This window comes from Arvicanthis niloticus, chromosome 8, assembly GCF_011762505.2.
Source record: "Arvicanthis niloticus isolate mArvNil1 chromosome 8, mArvNil1.pat.X, whole genome shotgun sequence".
Lineage (NCBI taxonomy): Eukaryota > Metazoa > Chordata > Mammalia > Rodentia > Muridae > Arvicanthis > Arvicanthis niloticus.
In genome coordinates, this window is record NC_047665.1 from 66,673,605 (window position 1) to 66,692,090 (window position 18,486).

General features: G+C 37.0%; 1 protein-coding gene and 1 non-coding gene across 2 annotated transcripts in view; one reads left to right on the forward strand and one right to left on the reverse strand.

The window, feature by feature from the left end:
* Malrd1 (MAM and LDL receptor class A domain containing 1) overlaps positions 1-18,486 on the forward strand; it is a 665,455-nt gene that overhangs the window by 29,180 nt on the left and 617,789 nt on the right. The window contains exon 2 of the mRNA XM_034509650.2: positions 2,960-3,100. Within this exon, the coding sequence (XP_034365541.1) occupies positions 2,960-3,100 (141 nt within the window). The remainder of the gene's footprint in view (positions 1-2,959; positions 3,101-18,486) is intronic.
* On the reverse strand, positions 10,567-10,698 carry LOC117714439 (small nucleolar RNA SNORA17). The gene has a single exon (XR_004607524.1). It is a non-coding gene; the product is annotated as a small nucleolar RNA SNORA17 (small nucleolar RNA).

Here is an 18,486-nt window from a genome sequence, read left to right on the forward strand (position 1 = left end):
TTCAGACTTGAATGCCAAGTCACATATTGAATTAGAAAACAAAACAGCCACAATTTTATGAAATTTACAAAAATGGTTTAAAATGTGCAATTCTATACTGGTGGGAAAATGAATACTTCTGAAAAATGTGGATGCCTTTGAATAATCCAGTAGCTCATGATTGCTTTTTCAAACAAAATTAGTTGAAAATACGTGCTGATTAGATTCATTTTATAACAAAAAGAACCCCCGTTGAGACTATTCAGAGGGAAAAGATGTTTTATTTAGCTATTTTTCTCAAGTTTTAACACTCCAAGAAATCATCATTACCTACATACGGAAAAGAACAAAGAACTTTGCAAATAGAACATCAACTCAGCAATTGTATTGAAGGTAATTTGGTATTAAGCCAATGTTTGTCACCTCTGTGAGAATGTGTGCACATTTATACACATGAGTGCTGAAATATGGAGATTAAAGAAGTTTTTAATTATGGATCATTGTAAAAATTGTTGGAAACCAAAATAAAATTTGAAAAATGGATAGAGATTTATGCAAATTCACGCAGAGTCGATTAGATAGCACACACTTTTGTGCTGCTTAATGACAAGGATATGTTGTGAGAAACGTACTGTTAGGTGATTTCATAGTTCTGTGAATATCCTAGCATATAGTTTCATAAATGAATATATTATAGTCTGCCGTTCACATATAATGTGACTACTTCAATTAGCTCTCAGTTCTCCCCTGTGCCTTTATATAACTGACAGTATAATTTAATTCAGTGTTTGTACAACCAGATAACCTAAATATTTCAAAGGCCTTATAAACTCATTTCTTTAACTTTGCACAACTCATAGAGTAATACATTTATTTTCCTTTTGGATAGAATAGTGTCAATTGTCTATAAAAGGGTGGTTCCTTTAGGTTGGCTAGAATTAGTGATCTTTTATTCTGTCACTTTAATAAAAATGGGATGGGAAGTACACTAATTAGACCGTAGAGTAGAGGTTTAGGAACTGAAAGTAACAAGACAGCTTTCTAATCTTGACCTATCACTTAATAGCTGTTCTAATTTATCAAAGTCTCTTAATATCTAGAAGATATCACCTCAGATTCCTCTTTTTAAAGATGGAAAAAAATTGCCAGTTTCTTGAAGCTGCTGAGGATATAAACTGTGCAAGGAATGATTAATGTAAAGTACTGAAGATTCCTTCTAGTGGAACAGAACACTGCTCTTTAGCCAAGTTTTCCAAAATAAGGCAGCTAGGAGCAAAGGTAATAAAACATAGCACTGGGACAAGAGATGCTTCAACATCACATTCTCATTCTCATGAAAGATATCAAGAGAATGCACCACATACATGACTATAACTAAATCATATTTTCATCTGAAAGTGATTAGGTAAAAGTTGTGTTATTTTGTTACAGAGTTGTTAGGCATTATCTGAAAACCTGCATGCACATGCACTTCCTCTGTGGCTAGTGCAACTAAGGGGGAATGGTGCTCAGCAAAGAGCAGTCTCTGGTGTTGTAAAGGCCTGTAACCCAGTTGAAGCTGTTTGAAGGTTTAAAGATGGGCATTACTGTGAAGCTTACAACCTGGAAAGGAGCTATTTGGATTTAAGAACTTTAACTCTTAGGATATGATATTTCCTGACATTACATAGTAAAATAAAGAATAGTGGCTTATGTATTTTTTAGGACACACACACACACACACACACACACACACACACTTTCTTCATTCAGATGTATATGAATAGAAAGGGGTCCAAAAATGCCTCTGCCATGATTAAAGCATAAATGTTTACCCCAATGCTGGGATTCAACCAAGAAGCTATATCCTTAGTTCCAAAGATACATCCCATACATGGTTGATTTTCAGTCATGGAGATTTTTATGATTGATCTTTTGAAACCTGAAATTCTTCTGTCACCAGGTCCACACAAATTGATATTCAGATAAAGATGTAAATGTCATATTAACCCTTATGTTTTATGGGACCCCCAAGGTTGTAAAATATCATTGTGTATATAATGGCACTAGATCCTCACAGTAGTTGTTTGAGGGAGACAATGTGGTCTGTTGATAAATTTTTTACTATTTTATAGATTTATTTATTTATTTATTCACTTTATAACCCAATAGCAGCCCTTTCTCTTCTCCCAGTACCCCCTCATGCAAGTTTCTTCCCATTCCACTTTTCTCTTCTCTTTTGAAAAGAGGAAGACCCTCTTTGCTTGTCACCTGTTGCTAACCTCCCTGACCCCTCTGCACAAAACAGCCAAATTACAAGGAGGACACAAGGGAGGAGGATGGTTGAATCATTCTTAGAATGATAAACAAAATAATAACTAGAGGTCTATGGAAGGAAAGAACTGGTGGAAGAGGGGATGGGAGGAGATGGGAGAGTGTAAAACATATATAGGGAGAGGAGGGGAAAGAGATGGGAGAACAGCAAGTGAGGGCAATCTCTAGGACATGTCAGAGACTTGAGACAACTCTAGCTGAAACTCCTAGTAGTGTGGGATATGGATCCTAAAATGGTCATTTCTTGTACCAGGCAGGACTCCCAGTGGAGAGATAAGGACAGCAACCCACCCATAAAACTTTCACTCAAAATGTGTCCTGCTTACAAGATGTGCAGGATGGTTGTTATTCTTTCTAACCTTGTGAGTGAAGGCAAAACTTCCTGTGGTTGAAGGGTTTGGTCAAGTCACTCACTTAATGGGGACTCAAATTCACAGAATATCCTAAATCTCCTGACTCAGTGAGATATTTTTTCCCTTTGAGAGTACAGAGTTTTGTGCATTGGTCATTTATTAGAATGCTGTGTGCAAAAAGGTTTGCATTAGTAGAGTTAGAGCAGGGAAACATAGTCCTTTTCTGTTAGCCTTTCTTATTCTGAATCTGCTATATTCTTTAACTCAAGGAGAAAGGAAGATGTGAAAGGTAATTTTCCTCTATTGTTCCTTAGGCTGGAATTATGGGAGATGCAACTTTGAGGATGGGCTCTGTAGCATGATAGAAGACCAGACCCTACTACCTGGTTGGACAAGAAGAAACGGGATGATTAGTGCTTCACCTCCATTTTGGGATCACAATGGCAACATTTCTGGTAAATGCTTTGAACTTTTTTTTTTCAGTTATGCAATAAATTTCATAATGAATTTCATAGTCTACACCATCACTATGTCAAGTAATTCATGTTTATTTCACTGAACATTTCTACCCATGATCCTGAACATGAGATGATTTTCTATTTTATGGCCAAATAAAAGCCTACTGTGCATATATACCACATTTTAAAATTAATTCCCCTATTTCTGCATCCTCATGCCCACTTTATAGCCGACCTATGGTTGATCATGCCTCAGCAGGCAGATATTTAGAAATCTACAGTGATCTCGATTCTCTTCCTTTGACTATATCCCTGACTATTATAGTATACCTACATAAATATAGCAGTTAAACTTTTCATTTTTTTCTGGAACACTCATACTCATTTTCATTTTATTATTGGATATTTTATTTATTTACATTTCAGCTGTCATCCCCTTTCCCCATTTTCCTCTCTAGAACACCCCTATCCCATCCCTCTGCCTCCCTTTTGCTTTTATACTATTTTAATTACATGTAAGTATTAAGGGCAGTTCTAGGTTGAGGGTCTAGCAATACAATAGATGCAAATAGTCAAGGGACAAGCAAGACAATAAACACAAATAGTCAAAGAGCAAGCAAGGCAATAAACAAAATTCCGTGACAACTCCTCTGATCACTGTTTCTAAGGGCTTATCAAGATGACCAAAATATCTGAGCCTACTTCCCTGTCCTAGCCCAAAGTCATTTTCATGTCTGAAGTCTACTTCCTTGTTCTAGCCTAAAATTTAGATTCCTTTCTGAAATTACTTCTTTGTCATACTCATTTTCATAATAAACAGATTAATTTAAATTCTTGAACATATTAGTTTCCTGTTAAGCTTTATTTTTATATTGGTTTAACCCTTATTTTGTCCCATGTAATTGATTAGAGACAGAACATCTTTATTGATATTTGATACATGAAACGTATGCGTTATTTTGTCCCTTAAAATACTTCTGATTCTAAATGTAGCACAAGATTTTTTCCTGCCTGAATTCCTGGCACCCCAACATGTCTATTTTGCTAACATTTCAGAAGATGAAAACTCTTTGGACTCTTTAGGGAGATTATGAATCTGAACATGTCAACACCACACAGATTAGATAGTTGAATGTCTTTACTTTTGGTGGGACAAATTTCATTTCTAATCAGAATTACTAGAAAGATCCATGAACTGCTTCTTAGCGTTTTGGGTATCACTGGGGGTAGGACTTCCATTTAGTTCTTTATTCGTTACTTAAAGAACTTCATTTATTCAACATTGTGTGTTTAATTTACATTAAGTAATTAAGGGATTACCTTACTTTAGAATTGGCAAAATTCAACTCCATACATGCCTTCAATTAGTTTGTTTCCATACAACATGAAAAATGTTAACACATTGGCTTGAGTTAATATAACTTTTCTTTAAAAAGAAATAGATGATACTTTCCTTAATAAATACAATAAAATATCCAGGCATGGATATTACCATAGAGATCATTTAAACCAAGCAGATACTTAAGGTTTACATAAACATAAATATCAGACTTGTGGATTATAATGAGCATCTTATTTTTGTATCCTAGTTCTCTGAACTTCAAGAGCAGAAATGAGGATACTACACTCACAGAATTAATTTAAGAGTAGGATGGATCTAAGAGCTAAGTGATATATTTTTATTAAAGTTTATTATAGACTAGTACTCAAAAACAGCTGATGTTCCTATTTCTAAATGATGTTAATGTGATAAGCAAGATATGATTCATATATTTTCACTATGAAGCAAATATACTTTTGTTTAGAATTGTTAATAATTGTTAGGGACAAACTAACTTTATTGGAACAAAGAACCAGTTTCACAAATAGGACCAACTACTCCTACAACACAGTGAGGTTATTAGGAGTTGTGTCATGTCAGATGTTGATACTGACTGACTTGGCTGCTGAGATTTTATTTATTGCAGTGTCTTATAAATTATTTATTTGCTGTTTTCTCCTTACTCTTCAATGTTCTCAGGGACTCTTTCATGTGTGTGTTTGTTTCTCCCAGCTTTATTCACACACATAGTGGCTCATCTTTCTCTAAAGAGTATATTATTTACTCTGATACTATCCCACTCTGTATCTTGAGCTAGGTAACCTGAGACACTCTAAACCTGTTGCTTTCCATCTCTTTTAAAAATACCAATAATCCTTTTTGTGTTCTCCCCCAACCCCAGCCCAGTGTTTTTATAGTCTAATGGAAGAGATAAAATTGGACAGTTTACCTCCAAATGATGCCTTTAAATACATCATATGAGTTGGTCTAAATCAGCAGGAGTAGGAGTTGTATTTGACTCTCCAGTCTTTTTTCCCTTTTCCCTCACTAGGCTGTATTATCTATTACAATAGGAGATGAGCAGAGTTCCACGGGAACTTGGTATGCCAAGGCACGTTCCTATCCGTGGGAAGCTTCCTTTTTTCAGAGCTCTTTCTGAGAAGAAACGGAAGACAGGAGGATGGTGGTATATTAGATGAGAAGTGAGGGTTGAAACAGAGGAGGAAGGGGAAGCTATGATTGGGCTATAAAGTAAATAAATAAATTAAAATCACTCTTTGGAATCAGAGTAGAGATAATCTTGATACTTTCCATCACCTGGCTGTACAGGCTCAGGGCTTTGCATTTTAAAATGAGATGATGATACTAAAAGTAACCCAGGCAAAAGAGGCTAGTTATCCCCTGGCATAATGGACTGAAGATCCTAATGGAAGTTGTGAATCATTTATAAATACAATTAAGATTAAGTTGTGAATAATCCATAATAGTGATTTTAAGAAAAGTACTATTCTGACTTTAGATATTAACTCCTTGAAAATATTTATTAAAAATAGTTTTAGAATCTTGACTCCATTTCACAATCCTTGGCTCACATATTAATGACATTTTTGATTAACTTACTCTTGAAATAATTTGCTGGTGCTTCAAAATAAGATTTTCATCATGCATTCAATGTCTTGAGATTTTAGAAATGAGCTTGGAAATCTATTAGAGCATTAAAATATCATTCTAGCCAGTGTTTGAAATCTAATAAGGTTCAGGTGCAGAGATGGAAGTGTAGTATTCAGTTTTAAAAGCATACTGCATTACGTTTGAATAAAGTAGTATTACTATCAGAAGTTCAAATACATCTTTGAAATGATAGTATCACTTCAAAAAGAATAAGCACATTCATTTTCTTTTGGTAAAAGCCAAAGGATCAAGTAGTTTGCATCTTCTAGAAATGTCAGAACCTATACCTATAAAGTATCACCAATATGAGTGTCTATGCATAATCTGAACAAGTACAAAAACAATAGACATTCTAATGTGGACAAGAAAAACCCACAAGGCTTCTAACCTACACAAAGAACTACATGTAACTTAGGAATGCAGCTAGTGGGAGAAATGGTCTTTTCCAAGGAAGAGTACATCCATCAACCACCTAACACCAAATGATCACCCGTGAAAACATGCATAAAATGCCATTATATAGACTTTGTAAGTTATATTTAGAAATGTATATCTATATACATATATGAATGTAACAACAATTAATGAAAACATGGTCATGAATTTAAAAGAGTAGCATATTGAAGGGAGAAAAGAAAAGCGGATTGATATAATTATGGTATAATCTCAAAAATAAAAATGTTCAAAAGAGGTTTAATGGATTAAGGAATTTGGATAGTATTTAATGCATTATGTATACAGGCTTTTCAGAGGTAAAATCCTGGGCCTCAAGAGATGGCTCTGCAGTTAAGTGTGCTTGTTGTTTTGCCAGAGGGCCTGAATTGCCATCCTTGTACCCACACCCAGCAGCTCACAATCACCTATTATTCTGGCCCCAAGGGATCTGATGCCCTATTCTGGTTTTCACACACAATATACACAGGTGCATACTCAGATAAAATAAAAAGAAATGCATAAAATTTTAAAAAGAAATCTATAAAAACACATAATCTACTCCAAATCTAAAATATTCTGGCCAGCAAAATAAAAACAAATTTTTTTTAGTTCTAATATTTTTATTCCTGTCACAGATTATGGTTTTCTTCTTTGGGAGTGCCTTTATAGGATGATCTAGATACCTTGTTACTATGTTCAATTCTTACATGAGATAAATCCATAGATTATGAAACAGGATGAATATTAAACAACAGTTTAGTATTAATACATTTTTGGAGAGGGCAGATGTATTACATCCACAATCAATAGACATATGATAATTTCAACAGATAGTCTTATGTTTTAAATGATATTAAATTGATTCTTATATTTGCTATTATGTTTGCTATATAAAGTGTTTCTATTCCCCTCCAAGTCCCTGATGGTAACATTTCTTTTAAGTTCAGAAATTTTATTTAGTAACACATGCAAGGTACTTCTGCTGGTGACAAATTTTGTTTTTCTCTTTTGAAAATGTTTTATTTTGACTTAATTATAGAAATGTATTTTAATGGATTGCAAATTTTTCATACTCTAAAAATATTTCAGTGCCATGAACATGGTCTTCACTTCTGTTTGTGTTGACATTTACATACCTAAATAACTTCTTTTGTTATGTATGGAACGCCATTTGATTTTACACATGAGATTCTAAAATTTCATCCTACTCTTACTAATTGTGCTTCTTAAATAGGAACTTCACTTTTTTCAGCAGTTCTGTAGAGTGTTAATTGATGGTTTAGGCAGTTCTGCTCATGCCATTCTCGCTCCCTTTTCCTAACTGTGCTTCAGTCATAAACACAGTGAGTATACACACAACATCGCCAGATGATATTGTTTACTTCATGTCTCTAAATTGGATGCATTCCATAAATCTAACTTCAGTTTTGTGATTATGTTTTTATTGTCATCTTCAATGTATTGATGAAACTACCCAACAGTTTTACAATCACATATGTTTGAATTCTAAACTTGGTCCCATGTTGTCTTTCTTTGTCTCATTTTGCTTAACTAGACAACAGAGTTTTTAGTTACTTTCTGTTGATAGTATGTTCTATGTTACTGCATATCCCTGAATTCTATAGATTACTTTCCTGGGCATTAGAAATACTAATAGTAAAGAGGCTCTAGATTTGGTATTCTCATAATTTACAGAAAATATTGTGATTTTTTAAGTTGATGAATAACTTATACAGATGCAAATTACTACAGTGTCCTGTTCCTTCTGGGCAGCAATTTAAATAACATTTTAAATTTTTTTTGTCTAAGTGCCTAGAATTTGAATTTTAGCCAAATGATCAGAATTTATTATTATTTGAATTGTCTTATTAACAATTGCATACACTGATCTATGATTATATATATTGCATTACACTTTCAATTCACTATGTATCACAACACATTCTCTTCTTAATTTCATGTCTTTGTTGTATGTGTAATATTTCACTAAGTTCTATTTGTGCATCTCATATGTGTTTAGTATGAGATCTTCTTTATCCCAGAACACTACAAACTGCCAATAGCCTCTTCAGTAAGGAGTGGGACCTCCTCCACTTATGCTGAAATTTTGCTTGGCTTGATCTTGTGTAACTCTTGTCCAGGTAACATGGATGTTTGTGCTATAGGGTACAATGGCCATGTCATTGACTGAAGACTCTTCACACAGCTCTTCCCATCCTTCGTCTCCTTTCATTATTCGCACTGTTTCTGTAACTTTTCTGGAGTCTTGTTGATGGTTGGGGTCATCGATAATTATGTTATAGTTATTGCACTTGCAATCTCTTATTGCATTTCAGCCAGTTATTAGTCTCTTCATTGATGGTTGCCCGATGCCAAAGAATCTTCTCTGAGTAAGATTGAAGATACCCTGGGTATTTAAAAATCTATTTGGCTACATGACCATTTAACAAATTAGCAACAGCCGGTCCTATCATAGAGCCTATGACCTCCCCAGCCATGAACGTTTAAAAACACTTTATATTGGTTCTTTGTGAATTTCACATTATGTATCCCAATCCCACTCTTCTTCCCTTCCTCTCATATTTCACTCCACCCTTACAACTTTCTATGAACAGAGAAAAAAACTAAGAATCTTGTTGTGGAAGCTATAGTGTGTCACAGTGTGTCCTACCTTGTACCCTTCTGTTCACACTTCTTTGTTTGAAAATGTTGATTGCAATGACTTGTATGTCTGGTATGAGGCCGCTGGCTACTCTATCAGTACTGGAACCTCCTCAGTAGGACCATTCTTGGAGCTCCTGTTGTTGTCCTGTGTCATGGAGATTCAATAGTTTTCAATCTGAAGGACCAGCCTCATCATGCACCCCAGCAGTTCATTGATGGAGTAGATGTTAGTGTGGACCAACTCAAAATCTGGGTCTGAGAGGATCTGAGATAGTCATCTCATCAGCTCTCCCATTCTCATGGCCTTGTGGCCAGGTCACTAGCAAATCCCAAGGGTAAGCTCTATCCTGCCTTGGTGAGGTTCAGGGCCTGCTTTCCAGACTGTTGCAGCTGGTGAGGGACAGGGACAGCTTTTTCTGCTCTCATGACCTCGGGGCAAAGTCTCGTGCCTGCCTCAAGTGGCACATGGTGAGGGTTGAGGGAGAAAGAGGTTATTTCTCCCTTGTTCATGTCACTGTTCAGGAGACAAGTGGTAGGCCCAAATCTTCCGCTCTTATATCCCTAGTGAGGATTACCTGAAACACTTGTAATGTGCAGGCCTGCTCTCCTGAATACTATAGCTGGCTCAGAGCAGGGTGAGCTCTTCTACTCTCATACTTCCAAAGACATCTCTCCCCTGATTTCCAGCTGAGGGCTAGGGCTAGGTCTACATACCCCTCAGATATGCACATGCTCCTGGGTGGCAGCTTAGACAAGAATGTTTGCCTAGGCTTTGCTGGTAACAGACCCCTGATGCTTCAGAGCCATAGGCCCAGATGTGGCCCCTGATGGCAGTACAGGCCAGGACCCCATCATAGTCCCAGGTGACATTACTGATGACTCATATCAGGCTGTTCCTCACTATTCTAAATTCTCCAGTTCTATCTCTCTTCATTGTGCTCACATCCTTTTAATTTTTTTATCTTCCATTTCTCCACCACTTACTTGCCCCTCTTGGTGTTGCCTAGGGTCTCTGAGTGTCTGGTATCATCTCAGGAGTGGTCTACCCCTCTCCTGCATTATGGCACAGGACAGGAGGCATATTGAACATGTTCTGTTCCCTCAAGGCCTGTGTGGTGCCAGACTGGTGGTCATCTCAGGGTAGCTCCCTGTCCAGGACCCATGGCGCCAGTTTGTGGTTGTGTTGGCTTGCTTCTCCCATGTCCTGACAGAGTGGCCTCTTGTGAGGGTTGTCTATTTTGGGATCACGACTGCCCAGGGCCCTCAGTCCCAGGCAGGGTTTCTCTAGTCTCTGGCATGCTCAAGTCCTGGGAGCCTATATGAGCCTGCCTGGCATCAGATTGGTGGCCATCGAAGGCTTGCTTTTTTATGGAATGTTAGCCTACTAATCATTCAGGTATTTATAGGTCAGAACACTGAGCACAGATGTAGCCTATCTCCTTTATGCCACCTACTAATGCACATGTGACACAGCAGCCACACCTGTAACTGCTCCAGGGGCAAGGCCCAGACATGGACTTACAGAACATGCTTCATATCTAATCAGAAAGCATAGTGGCTCCTTGCCAAACAACCTTCATGCCACTGTTGCAATAGTAGACACATCTTGGCTTGCAGGTTGTTATTATACCATGTAGGGTCCAGTGCTGGGTAAAATTATTGATGTTTTTACTCTGAATTCTACATAGCATCTTGAGTACTATGAAAGCTATTTAGCAGTAAGATAGTATCCTGGTTGGTTTGCAATTGATTTCTCTATGTCCTATAGTTAAAGTATGTGGTATCTTCAATGTTGGAGTCTGACTATCCAGTTATGGTAAGCAGTTGTAATAGTGTTTGTTATTTTGGATCCTTCTAGGGCCTCCCTGCACAATAACTTCTAAGGGAAAACTTCACACTTTGCACTGTAATTTGTATTTCATAACTCATGTCTTTTTGGAGCCACATTGTCTACCTGTGCAAGATACATCCAGAAAAACTAATTTCTTAAGTTTTATGCTGAAATTTTTATTCTAACTAATGGGTTTCCATAAGTCTTCTGCACACATTCTTAGTTTTGACTAATCCCCAAGTTGTCTCCTCCTCCATTCCCCACCTCTTATCCATACTTAATATTTTAACCTTTAGTATTCCCCACAGATCATTTACATCACATGAATCTACTCTCTTCCATTATATTTTCATTGTGTTGTGAGACAGTAGACTTTGTGTGGTTTTTTATGATTCTTCCCTTGGGTTACCTCTCCATCCACCATGTGATCTCTTTGATATTTCCATTCTCCTCATTGTTTCAGCCTTTCTACCTCTACTATTCTACTCCTCCAATTTCATTTTACCCATATCTTCCCTTAAGGAATCTTCTTTTTTCTAAGCAGCCTTCTCTATTTTCTGGCTTCCACTTGTTCTTCACAGACCACGAGGCATCCCTATTGCTCTTTTTCCTAGAATTCTTTCTTAGTGTTGAAGTAGCTTTTTGAGAGCCCCTTCTGCTTTCAGCCAGCAGCCTTTCTATTAGAGCTTTAGCTACACAGATTACCTGAAATTGTATCTAATTCTTTCATCTGGAGGAATTTTGTTTGCTCTCAGTGTTTTCTTGGCATTTCTTCTCCTTAAAAAAGAAAAGAATTATTCCTGTGTTGTTTATGTTCAGAGCACCTAAAGGTCCGAGCTTTCAGATTTTCGGTTCTTTGTAATTGTTTTATACTCTTTAAAAAATTCTTTCATATAATACATCCCAACCACAAATTTCCCTTTCTCCACATTTATCCCTAGCCCCCACCACATCCTCATTTCCCCACATCCACCTTTTCTCTGTTTCTCCTTAGAAAAGTGCAGGCTGACAAGGGATATCAACTGAATAAGGCATCACAAGATACAACAGGACTAAGTAAGAACTTTGTCCCTTGGTATAATTACTTTGTTTATCTCTGGGCTTTTATTTTAGTGATCCCCAGCACTTCTCTGTCTGCCTCATGCTGCTTTTCTTCCAGGATATGAAAACACACATCCATGTTATAAGACTAGGCAGGGTTCATGTGATAGTGAGTTGGATTATTTATCATGTAGAGTTCATTGAAGAATATGGGAAATCCCTAATGATCACTATATAAATCATGCTTTTGCAGTTTTATGGTTTGAATAGCTGTTTATATTGAAATCAGGAAAAATAAATATTGATTTCTTAGTTTCCATATTATTCCAAAAGCTCTTTATTGAACATCTGCATTATGTTAATACTTCCCCAGGGCCCAATGGTACCATCGAAAAGAGCATAGTTCTTCTCTCCAGTGAACTTTCAATCTACTGGCATAAAAAAGAATCTTTAGATTTGTGCTCATGAGACAAAAGGAAAAGATTGCATTGAATAACTATTCTTCTGGATTCATATGTGCACTGAAAAACTCACAATGGGACAAAGATGAAGGCTGCTTGTAGATATGTGTTCTTAGCAGATACTGTTTGGTAGCATGGTAGCATCTATATTGTTTTTAACCTAAAGAAATTTTGATTGAATGACTCATTTGTTCTAAGCATCTGCTTGCTTTTGTTTAAGGGTTCTGATTTTGGAACTGTATTATCTGTGTCCCAGTTAGTCTGCTTTGTACTGTGAAAATAGACCTAACTAACACAGAAGGACTGAGCATGACTTTCTTGCACTAAACACTTAAGAATTTAGGCAGTGGGACCAGTGAGATGGTGGCTCAAGGGGTAAGAGCACTTGTTATGCACACTTGAAAATCTGAATTGTATCTTCAAAACCTAACATGGAAGGCAGGAACTGAATAGTATTCTATGCCTGCCACACATGTATCATGCATGCATGCACTTATCCACATATATACAATAATAATAAAGATGTATGTATGTGTGTATGTGTGTTTATGCGTGTGTATAAGTATGCGTGTTGAGAATATCATGTCTTATGTCACTTGAATGTTACTAATTTTCTCAATGCTACTGTTTCTTTCTCTCATTTTCTCTTCTGGACTGGAACCCCTTCACAGTTGAAGGTCTCATGCATGCCATATCTTTTGAGGTATTATGAGTGCAGGAGATATGGTGGTAGGTAAGGAATAGAAAGTATCTACAAGGTGTGAGTATTTGGAACTTAACAATTCATCTGCCTCAAGTAGCAATTTTGGAAAAGCTTAAATTCCTACCATAAATTCTTATTGGCAAGCTAATGATATATGTATCAGCACATTATATATGTTTATTCAGTTGAAGAGAATGAACTACATAGGGTTTTCATAATTTCCCAACAAACTTGATAACTATAAAGTAACAAATAATAGAATATCATTTCACTTTTCCATTTATTTTATTTCAAATTGATGCATATGTCAATGAGGGGATTAGAGATGATAGTTTAGATACCAAAATTAGTGGATACAACATCAATGTAATGTCGCCATATAACCTTAGTAATCAAATTGTCAAATAACAAAGTATAACCTAATTTGAGAGCTAAAAATGATACATGCTCTGATTCTTTATTAAAATATAAAAATATATCTTTGTATAATTTATTTTGTTTTAGTAGAAATTATATCTTTATGAATTAATAGCTTATTTACTTATAAATTTATTCAAATTAATTGACCCATAAGTGAAAAATGGTTGTACCCAGTGGAAATATATAAATTCAGTAATTGTATATTGTAATGAATATAATAGAAAATAAAAAGGTTTACTTTTCAGTGACAGCTAGTGATGAATTAGAATAAAATTTGGTGAATTATGACAGGAAATTTTGTCAGTTGAATTGGTTGAAAGAACTCAGCAGGTATCATTTTTCTGTGTTCTCAGAGAATAATCATTAATACTTGAATTTTCCACAACCTAGCAAGGAAACATAACAGTAATCTACACTATGTTTTGTCTTTGTCAACTTTGGCTAATACCTGTAACATAACATAGGAAACAAGAAAAACAAATAGCATCTACTGGTTCTGGTTAGCATAATTTTAAAGATTCCCACTTTTACAAGATTCCTAGGCCCCAGTTATTAAATCAGAAATAGGAACTTCTGTGAAAGAACTTTGTAAATGTAACTAAGCGTTTCAAATTAGTTGACCTTAAAATTAGAAGATTACCCTGGACCACTGAAGTGAGCTAAATGCGACCATAGGAGCCATAAAAAAGAGAAGATCGGTGAGATAAGGTAGAAGGCTTACATGTCCAAAAGCATGCATAAATGGCTATAAATATGGATAGAAGACAGGATAAAAGAAGGCACAGGATAGCATTCAGAAATGAAGAACTACATAGTAGCTAGCAAAGGATGAGGGACCTTCACCTTCTAACTTCATAGAGCAGAATTGTTCTAACAACCTGATTGAATTCGAAGGCAGACTCACCTCCAAAGCCATGAGAAAGAAGTACAGCCCATACCTTAATTTCAGTATTTTGAACATCTAAGCAAAGACTAAAAGTCACCCTGTATCTCATTTTATAGCCCACAGGAATGGGGAGATAATACATTTGGTCTACTGTAAGTTACTAACTGAAGAGGACATATCACAACTGCAACAAAAACTGTGGTCTGGCAGTGGCAGAGAGGCATACCTGCTATTTTCTCAGATTTTATGGAAAGAAAGCTTCATAATCCCTTGATTACCCATTCATGCTTATAATTAACTTTTAACATCTGTAAAGTTTTTTTTTTTTTTTTTTGGCTTGGTAAGACAAAAATAAAATAAAATCTGCACTTGAACCCTGGATTCTTATGTTATTGAGTCCATCTAGACACCAAATAGCAGCTTGATTTTGTGGCAAATCATTGTGCCTTTTTTTTTTTCTTTTACACGATATGACTTTCTCTAACTTTTCACATTTAATTTCCACTTTCTTGTCATGATTTCCAATGCTTTTTTTTTTTTAAATTTTCTTGATGAACTTTCCTATTACTTCATAGTGACCTTCTTTGTCTTTCCTGACTTATTTAGCTTTAGATTGATATAACTGGTATAAAAATTGAAACAGCTTTTTTCCCTTAGTTTTTCTTGGTTGTTTTATATTTTCTTTCATATTTTTACCGTGTGTTTAGTGTGTCTTTACCAGTGTTGTGTATATTTCTTAGACTTATAACTAGATATTGGCTTTTTATGAGTCAATTATGTTTGCATTTAAGATTATTATTGAAAGGGTTTGCTATTTTGTGGTTTTGTTAGACATTTTAATTAGTTAGGTTATGATAGATGCTTCTCTTACTAGTTTTAGGGGTTTGGTTTGTTTTCTGTTATGGAATACTATCTCTGCTTTATTCATTTATTATTTTTATTAAATGTATTATATCTTAGATTTTCAGTCAAGGCTGTCTTTTCCTCTAAGTGCAGTGTTTTTAAAAATATTTTATTCAGATCTTGCTTAGTTGTCATAAAACTCCTTCATTTTAAAATTTTCTTTAAATATTATTTCTCCATAAAATTTTAAATTTTTATTTGGGGATGATAAATTTTTGTTTATAAATGATCTTAAAGATGACACCAGGTTTGTGCCTGTTGTCTGCCTACCTAGAAGACTGGTCTGTAGCTGCTAAGTCATGGTTGGTGTTTGCTATGGGACTGAAGTGCTGCCAAAGAAGACTGAACTCACCCTCAAAGAAATATTGCTGAACAGGTCTACTTCCTCTGTATCCTAATAACTTTTCTCTTCCACTCCCTCTGCTGTGTGGTGGGGCTAGAGGAGAGGTTAAACCATTATTCAAAGTAGGTTGCAAAAAAGTATGCCTATAGGACCATCTAATATGAGTTATAGAACTAAATAGTTCTCAAAAGTTGAAAGAAAAGTCTGGAAGATGGAGAAATGCAGTGGTGAGTGCCTGTGGAGAGAGGCAGAACTAGAGATGTGACAGTGCTGGTAGGTGACAGGTGTAAGAAAAGGCTGCATTGAATTGTAGAGGGTGAGTTGAGTGTGCCCTTGCTGAGTGTGGCCAACTGGGTGGTGTGTAGTATCCTGGAGCTTGTGCATAGTTCATACCTAACTGTAGGGTCTACCTAGTTCTGAACAACAACAGTTTCTGGATTATGCCTTTTTGAAAGACCTCTGTGGTCCATACTGCCCCTGGAGGCTACGTTGGGATATTTGGTCCACTGTCCTGGGCTGTGTTGAAGCCCAAGGTTCATGTAGGTCTCCATGGTCATACAGTAGACAGGGGAAAGTTGATGTCTGTGGCCTGTGTTATGCCCAAGGCTATGAGGATGTCCATGGTCTGTGCTGCTGCTTGATCCCATCCATGTCCATGGGACATGCTGCTGCCAGGGGCCTGATTGAGTAGCCTGAGCTCAGACCTGAGGTCATGTCAATGTCCTTGGCCTGTGCTGTTGTCAAGGGCTATGATGGTATCTGTGGCCGGTGCTATGACAGAAGGTCATGTTAAAGTCCATAGTCTGTTCTGCCACTGAAGACCATGCTGAGGTCTGTGGCAAGTGCTGAAACCTGTGACCTATTCTGCCACCAGAAACCATATGGAAATCCATGATACATGATTCTGCTGACTATAAAGGGCAAGGAACCTACTTTTGTGTTGGGCTGTGGTGTGAACGTGGATGTGAGTCCTGTTGGGCTGAATTGTGGGTCCTGCATATCTGTTGCCCCAAGGGGCTGGGCCCGCAGCTCAGGGAAGCAGAGGCATAGGAATTCGACTGAGTTCATTCCACAAGCACTGGGCAGATGACAGGCTGTGAGAAGCCTGAGGGCTCCACTCCAGGGTTAGAGAGAGCACAGTCTGAGACCCATGCGGGCCGGAGTTCTTGGGTTGGGGATCCCTGGGCCAAGTGGGCAGCCGGGACTGACTGGTCTCAAGCCCTAGGGCTCTCAGGTGCCACTGAGAGGCCATGGGAGGACCAAAATGGGTGGCAAATGGGCTGGATCGACCTGCAGCTGAAGGTGCAAGGAGGAAAAAGATGAGCTCCAGCAGCACCTGTGGGGAGTGAGACTTTTGGTCAGGGTGACTCGCTTGGCTGGGTCTTGGCTGCATCTCTGTGGCTGGAAAGTTGAGAAGTCAGCAGCAGGATGTTAGACAGCAGCTTGGTAGTTGAAGACTTTCTCCACGGCTCCCCTCAGTAGGCCCCCAAAAGCAGAGGTAGTCCATAGTCTTAAGATATGGTCTTAAGATCTTTATTGTCATGGCAGAAAATGGATGAAGCTATACCCCATATTCTCAGGGTAGGCTTGATGTTAAATACCTTTGCAAGGAGGAGGGTCTGAGAAGGAATGCTTTACTGGCTATGTCCTCTGGCCTTTCGCTATCTCAGGAATATGGAGATGTCTTGAGGCTCTGTGCCCTGTAGGCCTGCCCTCTACCTGTGCTACATAACCAGTGGCACAAACCTTTCCTTGGGAAGGGCTGTGGAAGGCTGAAGCTAAGTGAGAGCAGCCGGGGGCCCAGGAGCAAGGCAAACTCCCAAGGACCCAAGAAAAGGCACAAAGAACAGATATAGACACAGAGACCCACTCATTCACATACTCAGGAATCCCATAATAACACAAAACTATAATCCAGTATATATGTAAATGACCTATAAGGTAAAAAATATTAAAAAAATAAATCTCTTGTGCAATATAATGAGACAAAGAGCCTCCAAAGATGCCATAGAGACTGTTGTCATGTGGCCTATCCTTAAGAGTGATTTGTTTCCCTAAAAAGACTCCCTTGGAATAAACTAAATTGTCATTTGCAACTGTTTAACAGTTGGAGATGACTTATGGGTTATCAATTTTAAGAGATAATTTTATCGAATATAATAACATTGGTTGATGGTGATTTACTTTCCAAGCATGAAATGCATCTTTATATGCTTACCTGGCTAATTGGGTTCTGATCAGCTATCCTTGCTGTCTTTACTATAGTAGTCTATCAGGGAGAGGTTCTTTCACAGTCACGTCTACGTGGAGTCTAAATGTCTTTTATATTTGAATATGCATTTTTTTCTTCTAGGTCTTAGAAATCTGCTATAAGTGCATTGAATACATTGTCTATGCCTTTAACTTTTATTTAAGCTTCCTTCACTTTGTGGGTTCTTAGGTTTTGTTTTAGATGTATTCTACATGGGAAAGCTTTGGTCAGGCTTATGGGTTTATTTTTGTTTTGTAAGTATGTGTGTATTATTGTCAAACTCATTTTTCTACTTGTCTTATTCATCAATTATATTTTCCAGGGTGCATTTTATTTGATTGATGGACTCATATGTCCGGCACTTTTATTTGGGTCTTTTTATTTTTTTCAGTGTCTCAACTTATTTTGTGAATTCTTCTTCTGTATGCACTTGAATTTTTCATCCAAATGGCT